The sequence below is a fragment of the Pseudophryne corroboree genome, chromosome 12 (assembly GCF_028390025.1).
Source record: "Pseudophryne corroboree isolate aPseCor3 chromosome 12, aPseCor3.hap2, whole genome shotgun sequence".
Lineage (NCBI taxonomy): Eukaryota > Metazoa > Chordata > Amphibia > Anura > Myobatrachidae > Pseudophryne > Pseudophryne corroboree.
Genome location: NC_086455.1, coordinates 11,940,093 through 11,965,157, shown reverse-complemented (window position 1 = coordinate 11,965,157; position 25,065 = coordinate 11,940,093). Strand labels below are relative to the sequence as shown.

Sequence of the window (25,065 nt, the reverse complement as noted above, 5' to 3'; positions counted from 1 at the left end):
GAGGACTCGTCCCCACTTTCTCCCGAAGGTGGTATCAGGTTTTCACTTGTACCAACCTATTGTGGTGCCTGCGGCTACTAGGGACTTGGAGGATTCCAAGTTACTGGACGTAGTCAGGGCCCTGAAAAATTATATTTCCAGGACGGCTGGAGTCAGGAACACTGACTCGCTGTTATCCTAGATGCACCCAACATGCTGGGTGCTCCTGCTTCTAAGCAGACTATAGCGCGCTGGATTTGTAGCACTATTCAGCTTGCGCATTCTGCGGTGGGACTACCGCAGCCTAAATCTGTAAAAGCCCATTCCACATGGAAGGGGGCTCATCTTGGGCGGCTGCCCGAGGGGTCTCGGCTTTACAACTTGGTCGAGCTGCTACTTGGTCAGGGGCAAACACGTTGCAAAATTCTACAAATTTGATACCCTAGCTGAGAAGGACCTTGAGTTCTCTCATTCGGTGCTGCAGAGTCATCCGCACTCTCCCGCCCATTTGGGAGCTTTGGTATAATCCCCATGGTCCTTACGGAGTCCCCAGCATCCACTAGGACGTCAGAGAAAATAAGATTTTACTCACCGGTAAATCTATTTCTCGTAGTCCGTAGTGGATGCTGGGCGCCCATCCCTAGTGCGGATTGTCTGCAATACTTGTAAATAGTTATTGTTACACAAATCGGGTTGTTATTGCGAACCATCTATTCAGAGGTTCCATTGTTATCATACTGTTAACCGGGGTTCCTATCACGAGTTATATGGTGTGATTGGTGTGGCTGGTATGAGTCTTACCCGGGATTCAAAATCCTTCCTTATTGTGTCAGCTCTTCCGGGCACAGTGTCCTAACTGAGGCTTGGAGGAGGGTCATAGGGGGAGGAGCCAGTGCACACCAGATAGTCCTAAAGCTTTCTTTAGATGTGCCCAGTCTCCTGCGGAGCCGTCTATTCCCCATGGTCCTTACGGAGTCCCCAGCATCCACTACGGACTACGAGAAATAGATTTACCGGTGAGTAAAATCTTATTTTCTTGATTAGCAGTGCTTGGTACTATATAGGGGTGTGTATCGTGTTACCGGCGGCCGGGATCCCAGCGGTCAGCATCCCAGCGGGGGAAGGGCGAGCGTAACAAGCCCCTTGTGGGCTCCCTGCAGTCGCCACAAGTTCTATTCCTACTCTATGGGTGTAGTGGACACCCACGAGTGGGAATAGTTCCTGTTGGTTGTCACGCTGACCATCGGGATTGTGAAGGGGCGGGATATAGGGGGAGGTAATGTGACCGTCAGTCTCCTCAGACCTGTATGAGGGCCCCAGGTTAGAGTCAACTCATCCAAATGACGACAGGAGTCTCAGGTATGTGAGCCCTATAATAACACATCATGACGTATGTATACTAGCTGGGAGCCCAATATTCAGACATACTGACAAGAGGCCTAGGCAGCCCTTTCTCTCGTTGGACCAAGATACCGCTGATCCCTATTTAGCACAAGGCTAGCGTAGTGGGACCTCTCGGTTTTGGAACTCTGTCTGGCTTAGACTCGCTCCTTCACTTTCAGTGTATCCAGATGAAGCTGGAACCCCCGAGCAAACGATATTATTCCTTTACCCACGGAAGCTCAGCTCGTAACATGGTTGAGGAAGGAATGGGTTGGCAGGGGTTAATCTGAAACCCAGTGACATTGCGCACGGCTGGACCCGGCGCCAGGGCAGGCATCGGCAAGTGCATACACGCTCACCGATGCTGCCAGTGACGAATGACGGCAGGAGGGGCGGGGAACAATGCTTCATTGTTCATCACATAGTGCATACACACTGGACGATATTACAAACGATATTGCTCAGAAGGATGAAAATGAGTGAAAACACTTGCCTAGAGCGGACCCAGCGTTACTTCCTGAATAAACAATACCCAAACCCAAGGGCACCCCTTCCGGTAACTGGCATGTAGATTTGCTCTGGACAGTGTCTGGTCTGTATATACTATCTCTCCCTAGCTCTATGTGCAGGTAAAACGCGCTTCCCTACCATCTGATTCTCTGGTTTTTACATCTCAGCAGCTTTATTGAAATGAGCTGAATCCTTTGGCTTCGCCTGGGAAATCAATCTCATTGAGGTGCTTGGCCCGCAGTTGCCTGGCATTAAGACGCCACTTAAGTTTCTTTTCATTGTTGTCCAGCGCGGAGAGGAGACGGCTCCCAGAAGAGTCCCCTTCTCCTGAACCTGCCAATATCGCTCTCATTTGCTTTCCTTTCATGAGTACACTTGTACCTCCTCACAGACAACTGTTCCGTATTCACTGCATTTGCCGGAGACGATGATTGAAAAATAGAGAGAATTAGATTATGGAGAAAGGAAGGAGGACGGCGACGCAGGAGCCGAGGGGATATCAGCCGATGGTTTTTCTTTAGGGCTATGAAGATGCTGACCTATAAATTGGTAATATACTCATCTCTTCGTTCCACTTCAGCAAAGTCCCTCACCCATTATTCTCATATTTACCATTTTTAGCAATCTGAAACAAGTATAATGCAATATGCTTACTGTTAGTGTGCCATTATAATGCGGTATAACATGATGGATACCTCCGCTGGTGTTATGTGATGGGCACCTCCACTGGTATAATGTGATGGGCACCTCCACTGGTATGATGGGATGGGCACCTCAGATGGTATAATGTGATGTTACCTCCACTGGTATGATGGGATGGGCACCTCCGCTGGTATGATGGGATGGGCACCTCCACTGGTATGATGGGATGGGCACCTCGGATGGTATAATGTGATGTTACCTCCACTGGTATGATGGGATGGGCACCTCCACTGGTATGATGGCATGGGCACCTCTGCTTATATGATGGGATGGGCACCACGGATGGTATAATGTGATGGGCACCTTCACTGATATGATGGGATGGGCACCGCCTCTGGTATGATGGGATGGGCACCTCCACTGGTATAATGTGATGGGCACCACCACTGGTATAATGGGATGGGCACCACCACTGGGATGATGGGATGGTCCCCTCCGCTGGTATGATGGGATGGGCACCTCAGATGGTATGATGGGATCGGCACCTCCCCTGGTATAATGTGATGGGCACCACCACTGGGATGATGGGATGGGCACCTCGGATGGTATAATGGGATGGTAACCTTCACTGGTATAATGTGATGTGATGGGCACCACCACTGGTATGATGGGATGGGCACCTCCACTGGTATAATGTGATGGACACCACCACTGGGATGATGGGGTGGGCACCTCCACTGGTATGATGGGATCGGCAACTCGATGGTATAATGTGATGGGCCCAACCACTGGTATGATGGGATGGGCACCTCCGCTGGTATAATATGATGGGCACCTCCACTGGTATGATGGGATGGGCACCTCTGCTGGTATGGTGGGATCTGCACCTCAGATGGTATAACTGGATGGGCACCTCCCCTGGTATAATGTGATGGGCACCTTTGCTATTATTTACTGCTGGCCAGTTGTTGGGCCCCACTGCTGGTTTGATAGCCTGAACACTGTAGGTATGATATGCTAGGAACCAGTAATCTCTAATTCAATATAGTACATTAAATAAAGTTCACATGCTCCAATTGTTTATCATTTTCCAAGACTTCACCTTCCTGTGCCCCAGTTTTGAAGTGAATAGAGATGGAACAACCTACCGTCAAGATTGTGATATGTAGTCTTGTAGGAAGCCCTCCCTGCTTCCAGGCCTGCTTCCAGACCTTCCACACTAATCTAGGCTGCTCTTCCTGTATACAGATGTGGATTTCCCACTAGGCATGTGTGGCACTTGTTGGGGGGCAGCATGGCAGACTGATGAAGTCAGGTGATTCTTTTTTTTTTCTGTCATTACGACTTTTTTTTTAAATATATATTTTATTTTGCAACTGACGGGAGTGGGACAATGGGCGGCAAATTTTGGCCTGGGAGCTGGTGGTAGGCTGAGGTTGGATCTGCTTTGGTGGTCTTGAGGCATCAACATGAAGGCAGTGACTTGATGGGGAGCGTGGCCAATAATATGCCTAGGGGTGGCCTGTCCCCTAAATCAGCTCCTGTCTGTATCGCATTCATAGCTGCACGAGAGAGAGGGTTAGAGAGAGGGAAGAGAAGGAGAAGGTGCAAAGACAGTGAAAAACACGGGCCCTCATTCCAAGTTGTTCGCTCGTTATTTTTCTTTGCATCGGTGCGATTAGTCGCAAACTGCGAATGCGCAACGTTCGCAGTGCGCCTGCGCCAAGTAAATTTGCTAAAAAGTTTGGTATTTTAATCACGGCTTAACAAAGAAATTTCTTCGCTCTGGTGATCGGAGTGTGATTGACAGGAAGTGGGTGTTTCTGGGCGGAAACTGGACGTTTTATGGGTGTGTGCAAAAAAACGCAGCCGTTTCTGGGAAAAACGCGGGAGTGTCTGGAGAAACGGGGGAGTGTCTGGGCGAACGCTGGGTGGGTTTGTGACGTCAAAGCAGGAACGAACCTGACTGAACTGATCGCAGTGGCAGAGTAAGTCTCGAGCTACTCAGAAACTGCAAAGAAATTTCTATTCGCAATTCTGCTAATCTTTCGTTCGCAATTCTGCAAAGCTAAGATACACTCCCAGTAGGTGGCGGCTTAGCGTGTGCAAAGCTGCTAAAAGCAGCTAGCGAGCAAACAACTCGGAATGAGGGCCACTATTTTAAAGTTTATAAGTTTGGGACTTTCGTCAGAACTCCTTGCACACCCACCCCCCCTAATGACTAACTAGACAATTGGAAGTTTCCAATGAACTTAATTAGTTAAAAAATACGTGTCATTATTGGTATGAAAAAAAAAATGGTCTTAAAATAAAACTTTTGTTACTATATGCACCCTAAATGTAATACTATTTAAGCAGCCATTTTTAGCATTTTTAAATATCAAAATATTTTTCTTTGGGACAGTAATGAACTTAATTACTGTTTTCCAATATTTTTTCTAAACATTTTATGGGGATACAAGCTGTTCTAATAAACTGGTTTTTGCAGTAAAAACGACTGTGACCATTGTTGTTGAGTTGGATAGGGTGAGTATCGGGAGCACACATACCTGTTTTAATAAAAAAAAAAATGGCTGCCATGTCTGTGGTAATTTGTTCAGCAAAAATCACGCTACTAATTTATTTAAGTTTCACATTTATTATATAAGTGAATACTTTTATTCATAGGCTATCACAGCTGGGTTTTTTTGTTGGGGGGGGGGGGGGGGAAGCATTGGGAGCTGTAGTAGATTATTTTAAAAGTAAACTATTATATGGTAGCAAATACAAGGTATAAATGATGGCAGATTATTTTGTATTATTATTATTATTATATTATTATAATAGTTATTTATATAGCGCTAGCAGTATGTCCTGCTTATACCCCTGAGCTGAGGTCCAGGGTTATTGCCAGGGCAAGCTGGCACGACGTGGGTCGCAGCTCTGTGTGAAAGGATCAACCCGGAACCTTGCATGCCAAATCCAGAACCCTGGTTGCGACACGAGGCTGCCTCGTGGTTGCGACTAGGGTTATACCCGTGTCCGACCCGGGTCAGCTGCAGTGTGAAAGGCAGCCCGGCTCATTTGACTTGAGTCATGCCTGAAGGGCAGCTGATTGGCAGGATCGGAAGTGCCTGTCGATGATGTCATCTCCAAGCGTCCTGTGTGAACAGCGACAACCTGGGAATAACTCGAGTCCTGGTAGAGGCCTAAATGGGTAAGTGCTTCTGAAGCCTCAGCTCCGGCCCATGTTCAGAATCCCAGGACGGACACAGGTCGGAATATGGGTTTCTTTCTCACAGGGGTGATAGTGTTACATGACTGATGAAGGATGCTGTCCCACCATCAGTTATAGTATGTGACTGACAATTTTATTTACTCTTTTTTTTTTTTTTTTAACTGTGTCTGGCAAAAGGAGCCTAAGTGGCCCTCGTACTGTATGTAATTAACCCTTTTATCTCACCACTTTAATGCTGCCCTGAACAATCGCTGTTACTGTGGTACTCTTGTGTAAGGGAAGGGGTTAATCTATTGATCTAGCTATGCTTCTCATGTCCTCCTGTCGTCTCCCTGCCCCCTTCTGTCTCAGTGTCCACCTTCTGTCTCCATGTCCTCCTGTTGTATCTGTGGCCCCTGCTGCCTCCGTGTCCACCTTCTGTCTCCATGTCCTCCTGTTGTATCTGTGGCCCCTGCTGTCTCAGCGTCCACCTTCTGTCTCCATGTCCTCCTGTTGTCTCCCTGCCCCCTTCTGTCTCAGCGTCCACCTTCTGTCTCCATGTCCTCCTGTTGTATCTGTGGCCCCTGCTGTCTCCATGTCCTCCTGTTGTATCTGTGGCCCCTGCTGCCTCCGTGTCCACCTTCTGTCTCCATGTCCTACTGTTGTATCTGTGGCCCCTGCTGCCTCCATGCCCCCTTCTGTCTCTGTGTCTCGCTGCTGTCTCAGTGTCCCCTGCTGTCTCCATGCCCGCTGCTGTCTTTGTGCCCTCTGCTGTCTCCGTGCCCCTTGCTTGTCTCAGTGCTTATTGCTGTCTCAGTGTCCCTCTGCTGCCTCCATGCCTCCTGCTGTCTCAGTGTCCCTCTGCTGCCTCCATGCCTCCTGCTGTCTCAGTGTCCCTCTGCTGCCTCCATGCCTCCTGCTGTCTCTGTGTCCCTCTGCTGCCTCCATGCCTCCTGCTGTCTCTGTGTCCCTCTGCTGCCTCCATGCCTCCTGCTGTCTCTGTGTCCCTCTACTGCCTCCAAGCCTCCTGCTGTCTCTGTGTCCCTCTGCTGCCTCCATGCCTTCTGCTGTCTCTGTGTCGTGCTGCTGTCTCTGTGTCTCCTGCTATCTTTGTGGCCCCTGCTTTCCCTGATCCCCTTGCTTGTCTATGTACCTCTTGCTGTCTCCGTACCCCCTTGTGTCTCCGTGTCCGCCTGCTGTCTTCGTACCCTCCTGCTTTATCAGTGCCCCCATGCTGTCTTTGTGCCCCCACTGTCTCCATGCCCCCATGCTGTCTTTGTGCCCCCCAGGCTGTCTCCATGTCTCCCTGCTGTCTCCTTGCCCCCTGCTGTCTCCATGCTCCCTGCTTTATCCATGCCCTCTGTTGTCTCCGTGTCCCGCTTCTGTCTCCATGCACCATGCTGTCTCCGTGCCCCCATGCTGTCTCCGTGCCCCCATGCTGTCTCCGTGCCCCCATGCTGTCTCCGTGCTCCCATGCTGTCTCCGTGCCCCCAGGCTGTCTCCATGTCTCCCTGCTGTCTCCGTGCCCCCAGGCTGTCTCCATGTCTACCTGCTGTCTCCTGGCCCCCTGCTGTCTCCATGCTCCCTGCTATATCCATGCCCTCTGTTGTCTCCGTGTCCCGCTTCTGTCTCCATGCCCCCATGCTGTCTCCGTGCCCCCATGCTGTCTCCGTGCCCCCCTGCTGTCTCCATGTCCCCTGCTGTCTCCATGCCCCCAGGCTGTCTCCATGTCTACCTGCTGTCTCCTGGCCTCCTGCTGTCTCCATGCTCCCTGCTATATCCATGCCCTCTGTTGTCTCCGTGTCCCGCTTCTGTCTCCGTGCCCCCATGCTGTCTCCGTGCCCCCATGCTGTCTCCGTGCCCCCAGGCTGTCTCCATGTCCCCTGCTGTCTCTGTGCCCCCAGGCTGTCTCCATGTCCCCTGCTGTCTCCATGCCCCCAGGCTGTCTCCATGTCCCCCTGCTGTCTCTGTGCCTCTTACTTTAATGCATTGTTTTACCCATATGTTAGGTGTTTGTATATTTTGTAAGTTACTTTATAGATTTTAAAATAAATATTTTATTAGTTCAAACTGCAGCATTGGTCCTGATGCAATATACTACTATATAAGAGGAAATAGACACATGCTTAGGGTACGTATCCAAGACCATACACTGAGGGTGTGCCAGATGCAGATGGGGGCGTCTTTTGCTGCAGACGCATCTGCGTCTTTATGTTCTATGCGTAAATCCCCGGATCTGTTTATTTATAATGTGTGGATCATTTATTTCCAACCTGCACCGTTCTGAACACTAAACAATAGCCAAGTAATAGATATCAATGAGTATCCCATATTACAGTGGCTTTACACAGTGCTGACTTCTGAGGACTCTGGCGGTTTATTCCGAGTTGATTGCTAGCTGCATTCGTTCGCTGTGCAGCGATGAGGCAAAAAAATGGCACTTCTGCGCATGCGGCGCACGCGCGACGTACTTTTACAACGGCCGATGTAGTTTCACACAGGGTCTAGCGAAGCTTTTCAGTCGCACTGCTGACCGCAGAGTGATTGACATGAAGTGGGCGTTTCTGGGTGTCAACTGACCGTTTTCAGGGAGTGTTCAAAAAAACGCAGGCGTGCCAGAAAAAATGCAGGCGTGGCTGGGCGAACGCAGGGCGTGTTTGTGACGTCAAAACAGGAACTGAACAGTCTGAAGTGATCGCAATCGCTGAGTAGGTATTGAGCTACTGTAAAACTGCACAAAAAAACTTTTTAGTCGCTCTGCGATCCTTTCGTTCGCACTTATGCTAAGCTAAAATACACTCCCAGTGGGAGGCGGCATAGCGTTTGCACGGCTGCTAAAAACAGCTAGCGAGCAAAGAACTCGGAATTACCACCTATGTTAGATCAGGAGACTGTCTAGATACTGTAGTAGTTCAGGTCTTCTAGGCAGAAGAGGGGAAAGTGTCAGCCTGTGCCTCTTATTTGCATGCCCCAGCCCGAGGAGGCAGAGGCAGAGCTCTGGGAAGCAATGGAGTCATCTGCCGCCGGGCTCCTGCTCTGAAGGGGGGCACTTCTCCTCCCATTCTGTGACACCATTGAATTAAGTTAATTGATGGCTGTCGCTGTCTTTTCAGTGGCCGACTTCCTCACTGGTCCCTGCACCTTACAAATCACACCCTCTTTATTATACACATTTTACAAGTGTCATACCCTGGATTAGAACCCACAACTTATTACACTGGAAGCAGACACCTTACTGATAAAGCTGTTTGCTCCTGTATAAGAAATATGAGAATTCTAACTATATGAAGATACTTCTCTGACAATTACACGTGACTTCATATAGTTAGAATTCTCATGTTTCCTCTACAGGAGCAAATAACTCCATCAGTAAAGTGTCTGCTATCAGTGTAACAGGTCCCGTGATTGCATAATGAAAGCCTGCACACAAACAATGCGGTCACGGCGCGTGCGCAGATGGCCGGAAGGCGTCTGTTTGCGATTTTATAGAGACTGCGTGCATCTTTGAATAGCCCCTTTAGTGGGCAAAATCAACATCTGGGGATGGATTGTCTTCTTCTGATGAGGTTAAATTGACTGATGTTTCTCCCCCTGCTCGTAGCATACCACCCAATATTTTATATTTGTACATCTGTACCCTTCTGTGCATCCAAAAGGCGACGTGGCCTAGGTCCCATTAGGTTACACCTTGAATAATGACGGTTTGGAGACGTGGGCTGCATTTCACCCCCCTATTTTCAGGTCAGGGCGGTGGAGAGCCCCAGCCCCCTCACGTGCATCTATTCACCATGCACTGCTGCTCAATCTGCATAGCAAGTCAGAGTAAAGCAGCTCGACGGCCCCTGCGGGACGCTGCGGCTCGCAGGTGGGAGAGCGGGACAGTCCTGGAATAACGGGACTATACCGTTAAAGTCGGGCTGGTTGAGAGGTATTCCATTGCAACCAGATGGGTTGGGTCTATTCATGAAGCAGTGAAAATAGTGAAGAAGTGAGCCAGTGAAGAAGTTGCCCATGGCAACCAATCAGCTGCTCTGTATCATTTTATAGTATGCATATTATAAATGTTGTTTCAGTGCTGATTGGTTGCCATGGAAAACTTCTCCACTGGCTCCCTTCTCCACACTTTTCACTGCTTCGTGAATAGACCCCTCTATCGTTTTCTACGATACAATAGAGACATGATCAACAACACCATTTTTTTTTTATTTTAGAAGCTTTGGTAAATCTACCCCCATAGACTGATATCTTGACGATGGTGTACACCGCTGGAACCAGACACTATGATTTTTTTTCTTTTTTACAAGGAGAAATTAATATCATTTTGCCTTTGAATATACTTTTGGGAAGTTGCGTTATCCATTTAGCCATCCATAAAAGGCGTACGGGTTGCTGGAGCTTCCAGCGTACTTTCCCGTACCGATGACACTCAGAAATATCCAACCACAGGACGCCTCTTTTTTTATTATTATTTTTTTTATTTTTGTTTACAAATTTTACATTCAATGTCTTTATAAAAAAATGCAGAAGATGCCGATCGTTACACAGGGACAACAGGCTATTCACTCCAGGGAGCCGCACAGCCTGTGGATTATTACAGGGAATTACGCTTATAATGAGGGGGTGGGGGGCAATTTCGTGAGTAGCCGATGAGTCGGGAACCTGCGTGAAACATGAACAGATTTGACGTAAGATAAATTGTGTCGCCGGGCGTTCCTCTGCTAAGCGGAACGCATCATTCGCAAAATGCCGCCATCTTTGACTTCAGTCACATATCCGTGTATCCTGAATAAAACATTCGGCAAATAATAGCTACAGGATGGCGTCTTAAAAGTTTAAAAGCCCATGCTGAGAAACGGCTTGGAAGAATGTAAGCTCTGTGGGGAAGAGACCATATGTTTCTGGATTACACAGTTCACCCATGGGCTTCTGGGAAAAACATTGACAAAATAACACTGGTTCTCTATGAATTCATAGTAGACAGTAGACCACAGATGGCCAAGGGTCACTCTAAATAAACCTTTTGAAGTGTGTGTGTGTGTGTGTGTGTGTGTGTATGTGTATATATATATATATATATATATATATATATATATTTCTCTATCGTCCTAGTGGATGCTGGGGTTCCTGAAAGGACCATGGGGGGATAGCGGCTCCGCAGGAGACAGGGCACAAAAAGTAAAGCTTTAGGATCAGGTGGTGTGCACTGGCTCCTCCCCCTATGACCCTCCTCCAAGCCTCAGTTAGATTTTTGTGCCCGGCCGAGAAGGGTGCAATCTAGGTGGCTCTCCTAAAGAGCTGCTTAGAAAAGTTTAGCTTAGGTTTTTTATTTTACAGTGAGTCCTGCTGGCAACAGGATCACTGCAACGAGGGACTTAGGGGAGAAGAAGTGAACTCACCTGCGTGCAGGATGGATTGGCTTCTTTGGCTACTGGACATTAGCTCCAGAGGGACGATCACAGGTACAGCCTGGATGGTCACCGGAGCCTCGCCGCCGGCCCCCTTGCAGATGCTGAAACAAGAAGAAGGTCCAGAATCGGCGGCATGAAGACTCCTCAGTCTTCTTAAGGTAGCGCACAGCACTGCAGCTGTGCGCCATTTCCTCTCAGCACACTTCACACGGCAGTCACTGAGGGTGCAGGGCGCTGGAAGGGGGGCGCCCTGGGAGGCAATGAAAACCTATTTTTGGCTAAAAATACCTCACATATAGCCTCCGGGGGCTATATGGAGATATTTAACCCCTGCCAGAATCCGTTAAGAGCGGGAGACGAGGCCGCCGAAAAAGGGGCGGGGCCTATCTCCTCAGCACACAGCGCCATTTTCCCTCACAGAAAGGCTGGAGGGAAGGCTCCCAGGCTCTCCCCTGCACTGCACTACAGAAACAGGGTTAAAACAGAGAGGGGGGGCACTAATTTGGCGTTAGAAATATATAAAAAAGATGCTATAAGGGAAAACACTTATATAAGGTTGTCCCTATATAATTATAGCGTTTTTGGTGTGTGCTGGCAAACTCTCCCTCTGTCTCTCCAAAGGGCTAGTAGGTCCTGTCCTCTATCAGAGCATTCCCTGTGTGTGTGCTGTGTGTCGGTACGTGTGTGTCGACATGTATGAGGACGATGTTGGTGAGGAGGCGGAGCAATTGCCTGTAATGGTGATGTCACTCTCTAGGGAGTCGACACCGGAATGGATGGCTTATTTAGGGAATTACGTGATAATGTCAACACGCGGCAAGGTCGGTTGACGACATGAGACGGCCGACAAACAATTAGTACCGGTCCAGACGTCTCAAAAACACCGTCAGGGGTTTTAAAACGCCCGTTTACTTTAGTCGGTCGACACAGACACAGACAGGGATACTGAATCCAGTGTCGACGGTGAATAAACAAACGTATTCCTTATTAGGGCCACACGTTAAGGGCAATGAAGGAGGTGTTACATATTTCTGATACTACAAGTACCACAAAAGAGGGTATTATGTGGGATGTGAAAAAACTACCGTAGTTTTTCCTGAATCAGATAAATTAAATGAAGTGTGTGATGATGCGTGGGTTCCCCCCGATAGAAAATATGGGCGGTATACCCTTTCCCGCCAGAAGTTAGGGCGCGTTGGGAAACACCCCTTAGGGTGGATAAGGCGCTCACACGCTTATCAGAACAAGTGGCGGTACCGTCTATAGATAGGGCCGTCCTCAAGGAGCCAGCTGACAGGAGGCTGGAAAATATCATAAAAAGTATATACACACATACTGGTGTTATACTGCGACCAGCGATCGCCTCAGCCTGGATGTGCAGAGCTGGGGTGGCTTGGTCGGATTCCCTGACTAAAAATATTGATACCCTTGACAGGGACAGTATTTTATTGACTATAGAGCATTTAAAGGATGCATTTCTATATATGCGAGATGCACAGAGGGATATTTGCACTCTGGCATCAAGAGTAAGTGCGATGTCCATATCTGCCAGAAGATGTTTATGGACACGACAGTGGTCAGGTGATGCAGATTCCAAACGGCACAAAGGTGTATTGCCGTATAAAGGAAGAGGAGTTATTTGGGGTCGGTCCATCGGACCTGGTGGCCACGGCAACTGCTGGAAAATCCACCGTTTTTTACCCTAAGTCACATCTCTGCAGAAAAAGACACCGTCTTTTCAGCTTCAGTCCTTTCGTCCCTATAAGAGTCATATCTGCCCAGGGATAGAGGAAAGGGAAGAAGACTGCAGCAGGCAGCCCATTCCCAGGAACAGAAGCCTTCCACCGCTTCTGACAAGCTCTCAGCATGACGCTGAGACCGTACAGGACCCCTGGATCCTACAAGTAGTATCCCAGGGGTACAGATTGGAATGTCGAGACGTTTCCCCTGCGCAGGCTCCTGAAGTCTGCTTTACCAAGGTCTCCCTCCGACAAGGAGGCAGTATGGGAAACAATTCACGAGCTGTATTCCCAGCAGGTGATAATTAAATTACCCCTCCTACAACAAGAAAAGGGGTATTATTCCACACTATATTGTGGTACTGAAGCCAGAAGGCTAGGTGAGACCTATTCTAAATCTAAAAAAATTTGAACACTTACAAAGGTTCAAATCAAGATGGAGTCACTCAGAGCAGTGATAACGAACCGGGAAGAAGGGGATTATCTGGTGTCCCGAGACATCAGGGATGCTTACCTCCATGTCCCAAATTTGCCCTTATCACTAAGGGTACCTCAGGTTCGTGGTACAGAACTGTCACTATCAGTTTCAGACGCTGCCGTTTGGATTGTCTACGGCACCCCGGGTCTTTACCAAGGTAATGGCCGAAATGATGGTTCTTCTTCGAAGAAAAGGCGTCTTAATTATCCCTTACTTGGACGATCTCTTGATAAGGGCAAAGTCCAGGGAACAGTTGTAGGTCGGAGTAGCACTATCTCGGATACTGTTACAACAGCAGGGGTGGATTCTAAATATTCCAAAATCGCAGCTGATCCCGACAACAAGTCTCCTGTGCTTAGGGATGATTCTGGACACAGTCCAGAAAAAGGTGTTTCTCCCGGAAGAGAAAGCCAGGGAGTTATCCGAGCTAGTCAGGAACCTCCTAAAATCAGTGCATCATTGCACAAGGGCCATGGTAAAAAAAATGGTGACTTCCTTCGAAGCAATTCCAGTCGGCAGATTTCATGCAAGAACTTTTCAGTGGGATCTGCTGGACAAATGGTCCGGATCGCATCTTCAGATGCATCAGCGGATAACCCTATATCCAAGGACAAGGGTGTCTCTCCTGTGGTGGTTACAGAGTGCTCATCTTCTAGAGGGCCGCAGATTCGGCATTCAGTTTTGGATGTTGGTGACCACGGAGGCCAGCCCGAGAGGCTGGGGAGCAGTCACACAAGGAAAAAATTTCCAGGGAGTGTGATCAAGTCTGGAGACTTTTCTCCACATAAATATAGCTAAGGGTAAATTTATAATGCTCTAAGCTTAGCAAGACCTCTGCTTCAAGGTCAGCCGGTATTGATCCAGTGGGATAAAACATCACGGCAGTCGCCCACGTAAATAGACAGGGCGGCACAAGAAGCAGGAGGGCAGTGGCAAAAACTGCAAGGACTTTTCGCTGGGCGGAAAATCATGTGATAGCACTGTCAGCAGTGTTTCATTCCGGGAATGGAAACTGGGAAGCAGACTTCCTCAGTAGGCACGACCTCCACCCGGCAGAGTGGGAACTTCATGGGGAAGTTTTCCACATGATTGTAAACCGTTGGGAATTACCAAAGGTGGACATGATGGCGTCCCGTCTGAACAAAAAACGGTACAGGTATTGCGCCAGGTTAAGAGACCCTCAGGCAATAGCTGTGGACGTTCTGGTAACACCGTGGGTGTACCAGTCGGTGTATGTGTTCCATCCTCTGCTTTTCATACCTAAGGTACTGAGAATTATAAGACGTAGAGGAGTAAGAACTATACTCATGGCTCCGGATTGGCCAAGAAGGACTTGGTACCCGGAACTTCAAGAGATGCTCACAGAGGACTTATGGCCTCTGCCGCTAAGAAGGGACTTGTTTCAGCAAGTACCATGTCTGTTCCAAGACTTACCGCAGCTGCGTTTGACGGCATGGCGGTGGAACGCCGGATCCTAAGGGAAAAGGCATTCAGGAAGAGGTCATTCCTACCCTGGTCAAAGCCAGAAAGGAGGTGACCGCACAACATTATCACCACATGTGGCGAAAATATGTTGCGTGGTGTGAGGCCAGGAAGGCCCCACGAAGAAATTTCAACTCGGTCGATTCCTGCATTTCCTGCAAACAGGAGTGTCTATGGGCCTCAAATTGGGGTCCATTAAGGTTCAAATTTCGGCCCTGTCGATTTTTCTTCCAGAAAGAATTGGCTTCAGTTCCTGAAGTCCAGAAGTTTGTCAAGGGAGTATTACATATACAACCCCCTTTTGTGCCTCCAGTGGCACTGTGGGATCTCAACGTAGTTCTGGGATTCCTCAAAACACATTGGTTTAAAACCAGTCAAATCTGTGGATTTGAAGCATCTCACATGAAAAGTGAACATGCTCTTGGACCTGGCCTGGACCAGGCGAGTGTCAAATTGGTGGTTTTTTTCTCAAAAAAGCCCATATCTGTTTGTCCATTCGGACAGGGCAGAGCTGCGGACTCGTCCCCAGTTCTCTCCCTAAGGTGGTGTCAGTGTTTCACCTGAACCAGCTTATTGTGGTGTCTTGCGCCTACTAGGGACTTGGAGGACTCCAAGTTGCTAGATGTGGTCAGGGCCCTGAAAATATAGGTTCCAGGACGGCTGGAGTCAGGAAAACTGACTTGCTGTTATCCTGTATGCACCCAACAAACTGGGAGCTCTTGCTTCTAAGCAGACTTTTGCTAGTTGGATGTGTAATACAATTCAGCTTGCACATTCTGTGGCAGGCCTGCCACAGCCAAAATATGTAAATGCCCATTCCACAAGGAAGGTGGGCTCATCTTGGGCGGCTGCCCGAGGGGTCTCGGCTTTACAACTTTGCCGAGCGGCTATTTAGTCAGGGGCAAACACGTTTGTAAAATCCTACAAATTTGATAACCTGGCTAAGGAGGACCTGGAGTTCTCTCATTCGGTGCTGCAGAGTCATCCGCACTCTCCCGCCCGTTTGGGAGCTTTGGTATAATCCCCATGGTCCTTTCAGGAACCCCAGCATCCACTAGGACGATAGAGAAAATAAGAATTTACTTACCGATAATTCTATTTCTCGGAGTCCGTAGTGGATGCTGGGCGCCCATCCCAAGTGCGGATTATCTGCAATACTTGTACATAGTTACAAAAATCGGGTTATTATTGTTGTGAGCCATATTTCAGAGGCTCCGCTGTTATCATACTGTTAACTGGGTTCAGATCACAGGTTGTACAGTGTGATTGGTGTGGCTGGTATGAGTCTTACCCGGGATTCATAAATCCTTCCTTATTGTGTACGCTCGTCCGGGCACAGTATCCTAACTGAGGCTTGGAGGAGGGTCATAGGGGGAGGAGCCAGTGCACACCACCTGATCCTAAAGCTTTACTTTTTGTGCCCTGTCTCCTGCGGAGCCGCTATCCCCCCATGGTCCTTTCAGGAACCCCAGCATCCACTACGGACTCCGAGAAATAGAATTATCGGTAAGTAAATTCTTATTATACACACCCACACGTGATCACACACATATATATTTCTTCATTCATTCATTGGTGATTCAGTTGTGGATAAATGGAAATGTAGGGCTCTCAAGATAAGGACCTCAGGAGTAAGTCATTCATTTCTTTGTAATGAACTTATATTTACTGTAAAATCAATAGATGATAGATATTTCTTTCACAGCAGTAGTAGTGTTTATAGTGGTTCCCCTATATCTCTTTGATCTGATGAAGAGGTCATTCTATAAGAGTGAAGATAAGTAGTGTAAATAGATCCGTGTCACCATAATCTATAACGAGCTATAAGAATGATTGGGAGATTTAAGCTATTTATGAGACAAATAAGCGAAAGTTGGACATTTTTTAAGTTCTACCTATCATCGAGTGATAACGAATTCTGCATTTTTCCAGCCAGTTTTCAGAAGCCTGTACGGTAAATCGGTAATAGATCCATCTCAAAGGGAAACGCTGGTCGCCGTTACTCTAGAGTACTTTAGAAGGATATTCTGGCTGACGGGATGCCGGCAGTAAGAATACCGACGCTTGCACCCCGATAGAGTAAATCCCGATAGTGGGGAGGTAACACTGTCGATCCCCTGGCCCTGACGGGATTCCGTTGTTTGGCATTCTGACGGTTGTCGGGATTTCTGCGTAGGCATTCCGACTCCTGAGATCCTGACAGCCGCCATCTTGACCGCATCCCCTTTAGAGTGCTTCAATCGTAGAGTGCTCTAGCATTTTAGGGCCCCTACTGAATATTATTACCCAGAAAACATTTATTTTGTCTGGAACAACTCTCCATTCATCAACGCTTTTGCCACGCGCTAAAAATGAAATATTCATGAAGATGTTTTTGTAAACTTGCTATAATGTTTTTGTTTTTTTTCTCTGCGCTTGCTTTACGGTAAATTTACCTTTACCATTATAGAACAACCTCTGTAAATTTTGTATATTGCCTTTGAGTTAGATAACCAAAACAAGATTAGGTACATTGGTATACTTTACATACGGTTTTATTAAATGCTACCCTAAACTCTGATATACGCAATTTCTGCGTCCCTTATAACGCAATAAATGGATCCGGAGTTACCGCTGCCAGTAAAGACCGCTCGGCGGCCTCTCTACATAATTTTTCCTTTGAGGACCTACGTTGAAAACTAGATAGGGAAAGTAGCCATGACGTGACTTGTTTGCAGCTGAAGTCTGGTCACAGAGCAGATCTGCATAGTCCGGGTGACCAAATTTACGTATTCAAAGGATTTAATATGAGGTACTACCTGGAGCGCATTAATGATCATTTTTTACTGGCATACTGGTGAAAACCCATGAAAACTAAGTACTAGGGAAATCTGATGGGCAAAATAAATAAATCTGCGGCGCCTATAGACGTGAACCTGGCTAGCAGCCACCAAGACGGCATTTCCCGACAACGTACAGTGGAGCGTTGCGTTGCTCCACTAGTGAAAGCACCCCTTTGCAAAAATAAGAACCACTCAGTGACAAAATAAATACAGACGTGTGTTGCTACAATCGCAGTGTTCATAATACTAGGTTGAAATAAGGCACACATGTACACAGACTATCCATTGACCTATCTGGATTCAAATAAAGAGCAGAGTCTCTTTGCCAAGCGCCTTTCTCCTGAAGGAACTTTCAGTCTCGGCCAACTCCCTCCGATCACTAGTCCAAAGATACGGCAGGCGTGGGGCCCCATCAATGTTGAGCACACGGTGCTCATAGCTCGGCTGTTTTACATCACCCTCATCTGGAATATATTTGACAGTCACCGGTGATTTAAGAACAGCCTAGACGAGACCGTTTCTCTGATACTGCTGCGGTGAGAGATTCACGATGCTGAAGTCCATTGACGTACACCTGATTGGATGGGTGACGCTACACATTAGCTCAGGCACCGACTTCCGACTAATTCTTCATTTTCATTTTTTTTTTTTAATGTTTATTTTTGATCTATACATTTTCAGAAACATTAATATAGAAGTGAGTTTCTAACCCCTACACAGTAGGGTATTTTAACCTCCTTTTATATGGAGTTAAGATTGTGAAATATATATATATATCTTTATATATATATATATATATATATATATACATGTATGTATATATAAATTTAATTTACATTTGATCTATTCCTCTTGAGGTATCCTTTCTTCATCCAACTGCGGCCATGAAACGCGTGACTGTCCATTTCATGGGTCTCGTTAGTGCTATTCTTCGGCTCAGAGATACAGGTAATTTAAGTCCGTTGGATTGATACTTATTTGTGATGATCTGTGAGGTTACCCCATTTCCCACCCTCCCAAATCACATCCACCAATCAGGTGATGGGGCAGGCTCTCCTGGTGCATAAATGGACATCGGTTGTCAACATATGCGGGTCATGTGCTCCAAGTAGAGGCCTACACTGTAGCTAGGTAGAATACTTTTAAAATAAAACAGCAGTTGTCTGCCCTCCAACAGTGTCTCACGTGCTGTCACCCTAGGACATCAAGGCAGTTCATGGGTGCGTTGGTGGCGTAGACCGTCTCACCGCTTCGCACACTCTCCAGTCGTTTCTTGGAACACTCTTGTTTGCTGGAGATTACGTGACATTCAATGTCTTTGAAAGTACTCTGTGGCGAGGGCATTTCAGAACACCAAGGCAAAGTTCACAGCATCAGTTTTCACATTTCTTCAACTGAGTTTAGAATTGTTCTAAGTGTCCTTTGGTTGGTAGAGTAGCTAAACTGATCTTTTTAATACTTAAACTGATTTGCATCCTTTACGGGAGAAGATGGTAGGAACACAGGGTTTGATGACACTTCTGGCCTCAATGAGAGGGTCCTTTTCACCATACTTCTCTGCATTGGGTTTTGCTCTGAGTAGCTGTGCTGCCGGGAGAGAAAGACGTTGTGGCTATCCATAGGCACTGGTGTGCCCGTTGAGTGCATCCTGGTGAGAAGAGGGGCAGGATGTTGCCTGCCACCTTGTCCCAGGCTATGCTGTCTAGAAACCATCGGCCCTCCTGGACCCAAGTTCATGAGTTTGTGTCCAGAGGAGAGAGAATGTCTCTGAGACGGGTGCCTAGACTGTTTCTCCAAGCAGGACTGGGGAGAAACATCTGGTGGTATGTCAAGTCTCCTGGGCAGACTGTCCCTCGGAAGTGTTGAGGAGCTGTAATAAGGTGCACTTTCAGTGTCGGGAATTTGGGGCTGGACTCTGTTCATAAAGGACAAGGGTGAATGGGGGCTGACGGCCTGTGGGCTAAAAGCCATCATGCCTGACATTTTCCTTGGCGATCCGCCACTTTCTGGAAGGTGCTTGAGGAGTTCATCTAGAGTGGTCACCTCAACCCCTTTCGGGAGATAACACTGCGAGTGACGTAGGAGAGCCCTTTCACAGTTGGGTATCTTCTTCTCATCTGTGTAGGTGGGCAGGGGCTGGTCGTAGCCATGCATGCTACTTGGGAGGACCATGGTGCTAGGAAACTGAAAGACTTGAGAATTGGATATGGGGAAATGAAACACTGGACTCTTGCCTTGGATTTCTTTGGCATTGTTACAGTTCTGATTCCTTTCCCATTGGTTCTTAAAGGCCTTGAGGTTCTTCATGGGCAGTTCTGGTGTGGACTCTGGTGTGGGAAGACCCTGGAGCTCAGGATGTTCTTTCGTCCCAGCTTTGGTTGCCTCTGCTGGCTGCTCTTTTTCACCGTGCAGTAGTGTAGTGTAGAGCTTCGGAGAAGTAGCTTCCATCATTCCTTCCTTGGATTGGCTGTCTAGTAGTCCATTCATCTTTGCCAGGCTCCTCAGGGACAGTGGTCTCTGAAGACTGGACTCTGGGTCCTTCCCAATGTGCTTACTTTTCTGGAACATATGGTTGCAGTAACAAGACACAAAGAGACCAGAGAAGATGGCTCCCACAACAAAGGCTACGAAGACACAGCCAATAAGGAAGGTAAAGTGGACCGTCTTGGTGGCCTCTTTTCCAGCAGCTTCCTGACGTACACCTTAGGAAGAGAAAAAGAGACGAGTGTAAAAACTCACAAGTCTATTTTACCAAGAGCTACAATAAAGGCTTATAAATCCATTTACTGTCAATTATCTTCCAAATTTCTATGAGAATACAAAAACAATTGCTCAATCTCCTAGCATTTTCACTGGATTGCAGTCATTTTTTATTGCCAGTAGGTGGCGCTGTTGTTATCCCTGTCTACAGCCCTCTTGGAAAGATGCAAAATTCAAGCTACTGTACTGAAACCCTAACATATCAAAGATTGCTTGGATGAATAGCCTAGATGAAACAATGACCGTAACCTAATTCATCAAGTATAAGAGACTTAAGTTAGACTACATTTACTCTTTTGCAGATAATCTTCATTTACACAAAATATTAAAATATTAGATACGTGTGCTGTAAAGCCACATTTGCAACCTGCCCTTAAACCATTAAAGACTTTGGATCTGTAACTGTTTGTTTTTGTTTTTTTATTTAAAGCGGCTAATAATTTATTATCTCGCCGGTGTTAAACTCTTGTTCTAAATTTCTTGTCAGGAACTAAAGGTTGTTTACTCAGAAGATTCTTAGCTCAGAATTCTATTGGGATAAAAAATAAAAATAAAAAATAAAATAAAAATGTTTTATTCTCCAGAGACTGCAGTGCAGGTTTGTGAGGAAAACACAGGAGGCGGAGCTGGAGAAGAGGGAGAGGTGGGGAGTTTAAATTCTCCTTTCCCTAGAAGGACTATGCGGTCTCCCTGGGGCGGTGACAATAAAGAAACATAGAATGTGACAGCAGATAAGAACCACTTGGCCCATCTAGCTGACATTGAACACAGGCACTCAGTATGGAACCAAACAATTTTGGAAATCACCAATCTTCAGTGTTATAAATGTTTTTGATTTTTTTTTAAAATGCGAGATATTGCAGCCTATCCGTTCACAAGGAACTAGTGACATCACTGAGGCATGAGTCACTTGGATGATGTCACTAGCTGGTGTTAAATGGTCAGCGGGCTCACGCTGGTGATGTCGTTAGTCTTCAGCAAATGGAATTGGCTACATTCCCATGGAATAATGGCTGCCCTCTAAAGTCCAAAGTGCCTCTAGCGTATACATAAAACCAGCTCTGAATCCACCGTGCGTGATTAGACAGGAGATCGCTGCGCCACCCATTTGCTGGACTTGCTACATCTGTGTATTGGCAAATTACCCAACACAACCAAACAGGGTTATAGGTATTATATTTATTAAAGGGGCAACGCTTAAGATTGCCACAAAAATCCCTTAATTAAGAAGCCTCCATGGACGCTAACTAGTGTTCGGGCCACTTCTTCCTTGTACAAGATCCCTTTTAGCGACTTATTTGAAAAGCTGGGATATTATTTGAAGTGTTCGTTGACAGTGGTCGCAGCCAGCGCTTCCACTGACTATTCTCCACCCTGGCCTCAGCTTGCAGCGCACAGAGACCAGTGGGATATTTTAGCAAGAAGCACTCCTGGCATGGTATCAGACATCAAGGATCCAAGCAACATATGCACCGCGCCGTCCAATCAGACAGGCGGTGGCAGGCACTGTGATGTTAGCTAATGGATGCGGCCTTCATCCCCGAAGGCTGCCTGCCATGCTCCGGGCCCGCGGCTCCCCCCCCCCGCCCCTCCCGGGACGGCTTAATTTAAAACCCAGCAAAGACTCATTTTGAAAAACGTGCGCTGTTAATGCAATGAAAGGCATGAGCCAATCAAACCGTAGTGCGCGCAGCTGCAGATAGGTAATGAGCTGCCTGCTTCAAAGACAGGACAGCAGGCAGAGAAATCACATAAGCTAATGTAAGACTATTATAATTATACACGCGCACCACAACGAGCTCTCGCCGGCTCCATCTAATCTTTACACACTGAGTTTTGTTTTAATAATACAATGGCTCCTCCGCTCTTTGAACAATATCCTCTCAGGTAAGTGCTGGGAAATTGCATTTTTCTTTCTGTATTCATGAACCAATCAATGACTTTAACCCACAACGTGCCTGGGAAAGGGGTGGGGGGGATAGGTGGGGCACAGACAATTATTTCCGCAGTGAGAAATATACGGCTTGTCATCTTGCCGGAGATTGATGCGATTTTCGGTGCGGCGGAAATCAGCTTGATACGGCCGCTCGTGTCTCTGAGGCAGCTGTAAGCAGACTTTGGCTGTATTTATTCTGCTGTAAGCCGGGAACGCGGTTGCGTTGACTCACAAACAGCTCCTAACAAAAATGCCGCAAAAATCGAAACAATGAAAAATAAAAATAAAATAAAAAATTCATAACAGTCATTGTTAATGATCCAAAATATTTAGTGGATAATTTGTTTAATTAGTAATTCACTGCTAATTACCAACTTCCTAGGCCTTGAACTCAGCTCACAAACCTGTACTATTAGTGGGAGGGACACATACTGTATGATGGGAAGATGCTAGCCTCTTCCTTCGTTAGATTGCAAGCTCTTGTTGCCAGGGTCCTCACTATCTACTTATGTACAGCAAAACATGGCGGCACTTTATAAATACTAATAATTACTTATAATACTGATAATGGTGACAAACAACAGGAATGCTGCCCCGCCCCTGTCTCTGTTTGTGCCATAAATTTCCCGTAGGAAGGGACTGGCCATTGATGAACACTTGGCTGACAGAAGGGAAAGGACTAGACACAGGGGAAAAATGCAATAAAATTAATTTCTAAAGCAAATTATTATCTATACGTATCATTATCACAATCCTCATTATCCAGAAAGTTCTGACCTCTATAATTAGTAATAATATACCCTCAGATATAATTACTGGCATCCGGAGTCACTGCTACACAATGTAATGAGGGAGGAACTCCTGTGGAATGCGTGTGCTGTTTTTAAATATATTTAATATATCTTAGGTCACCTCTACCTCCTAAGCATTCTGGGTAACACATTCCCTGTCAGCACAGTGTGATGTAGGATACAGTGCTTATGGCACTGGGCATAGGTGGCAGATATTTCCCCAAAATATGGCAGCGTGTAGTTGCCAACTCGTAAAGAACTGCATGTGAAAACTCTTTTATAATTCATTTCTGCGTAATATGGCTGCACGGTGCCTTACAGGAAAAAGGAGATGGATTAGACAAGCAGGTTAGCACACAAAACACAATGGTCAGGTTTAATGGCTGAGGGGTCATGCAAAGCTCAGGCTCCGCCTATCACAAGCCGGGGGAGGTGGAACAATGTCACAGCGGAGGAAGCAGATGTTAATCCTGGCACCCAGGGATGGTGGAAAGGAGAAGATGGGTGCATCTAGTGGGGATGAGGCAGCCGGCGACTAACCTGCAGCATCTAGAAATTAGGCTATCTACCAAAAGCCCAGGATGGACGGTAAAGAAAGAATGCCCCTCTTACCCTGGGTTCTAAGAGTGTGCCAGGCAGAGAGTTGGTAGTAACCGTCTGAAGTCACACCTGGTGGGGGGTAGCCATGCCCGCCTGGGAGAGTCACTACCCCAAGGGAGGCAACACTGGCAATGGTGAAGTCGCTGCTGGCCGGGTTTTTCCCTGCGTTACCAGCAACAAATAAAACATAATAAAACACAGGCAAAGGCAACAGTATGAATAGTGTAACGGTGCAATTATCAGGGGGCGGGGCAAGTGGGGGGAGGGGGAGGGTCTGGTCAATGCAACAATTACTCTACTCCCGATTACTATGGGTAAGTGTGAGAGAGCGAGTAACCCAGTGTAAGAGGAGACCACTTCCTAATTACATGTATCATTAAAGGGCTTGCTGGGCCCAATAAAAGCCTAACTTGATAATATAATGCATACAGGCCTGATGTGCTGTAATTAAGAACCCATGGGGACCTAGGCAAGACGCCGGATTAGGCCCCTGTTTCAAATGACCCTTATAGATAAATAGGTTACAGTAATCTGGGCCATACGATGCCCACTGGGCCCTGGTTGCCTTATGGATGATCCAGCTCTGGCTGTAACCAATACCAACCAATCAGATTACACGTAACAATGACCTGACTTTAGTCCTTTGCATACTCACATTGTAAGGACCACAGAGGAAAACGTGACCTACCGTACTGTCGTCAAACTACTAGTGCACGGCTCCAAACCAACACCTACCCAACACCTACCCATCCCCTGTCTACATCTGCTTACGCAAAACCAATATGTATGCCACCGTCACTTCATGTTTCATCCACTAATTGCCAAGTCCCATAAAACATTTATGTAGCTCATCAGTCTTGGTGGTCACCATATGATCACTGGACAACATGGCTTGCTACCAGAGTATAGTTCTATATATTTCTGTTGGTTATTGTGCTGGAGCTGTGCGTAAATTAGTACATAATGGGTTGTCAGTCAATGAGCTTGGTGACCTGCAGGAAGCTGACATGGCCACAAGGTGGCAGACATGCTCCGATCACAGGCTGGTTTTTATATTTTTCCACAATATGGCTGCATTATATTGCTGTAATTATAATAATTGTGCTATCAGTTTGCTAATAAACACAAAAATATATCCGTTTTCCTACTACATGCGATCGCACCTGAAAAATCTGGAGCTTCAATCATTTGCAGTCTTGTAATACAATCTAATCTGAATTATCCTTTATAGATACTTAGATACTCTGTGTGTGTGTGTGTGTGTGTGTGTGTGTGTGTGTGTGTGTGTGTGTGTGTGTGTATATATTGCAGTTTAATTCTTTATGGTACATAAAATCAT

General features: G+C 46.9%; 1 protein-coding gene across 4 annotated transcripts in view; it reads right to left on the bottom strand.

Moving 5' to 3' along the window:
* Positions 1-3,891: 3,891 nt before the first annotated feature.
* The window catches only part of SEMA6C (semaphorin 6C), a 169,862-nt gene continuing 148,688 nt past the window's right edge, over positions 3,892-25,065 (bottom strand). For 2 of the 4 annotated variants that reach the window (XM_063946987.1, XM_063946988.1), the window contains 2 exons: positions 23,739-23,888; positions 15,911-20,341 (listed from right to left, as the gene is read on the bottom strand). In XM_063946987.1, the coding sequence (XP_063803057.1) occupies positions 19,092-20,341; positions 23,739-23,888 (1,400 nt within the window). In that variant the 3' untranslated portion in view covers positions 15,911-19,091. Of the gene's footprint in view, positions 4,077-15,910; positions 20,342-23,738; positions 23,889-25,065 lie in introns of those variants that run through there. The other 2 variants (XM_063946990.1, XM_063946989.1) reach the window with 2 other exon arrangements.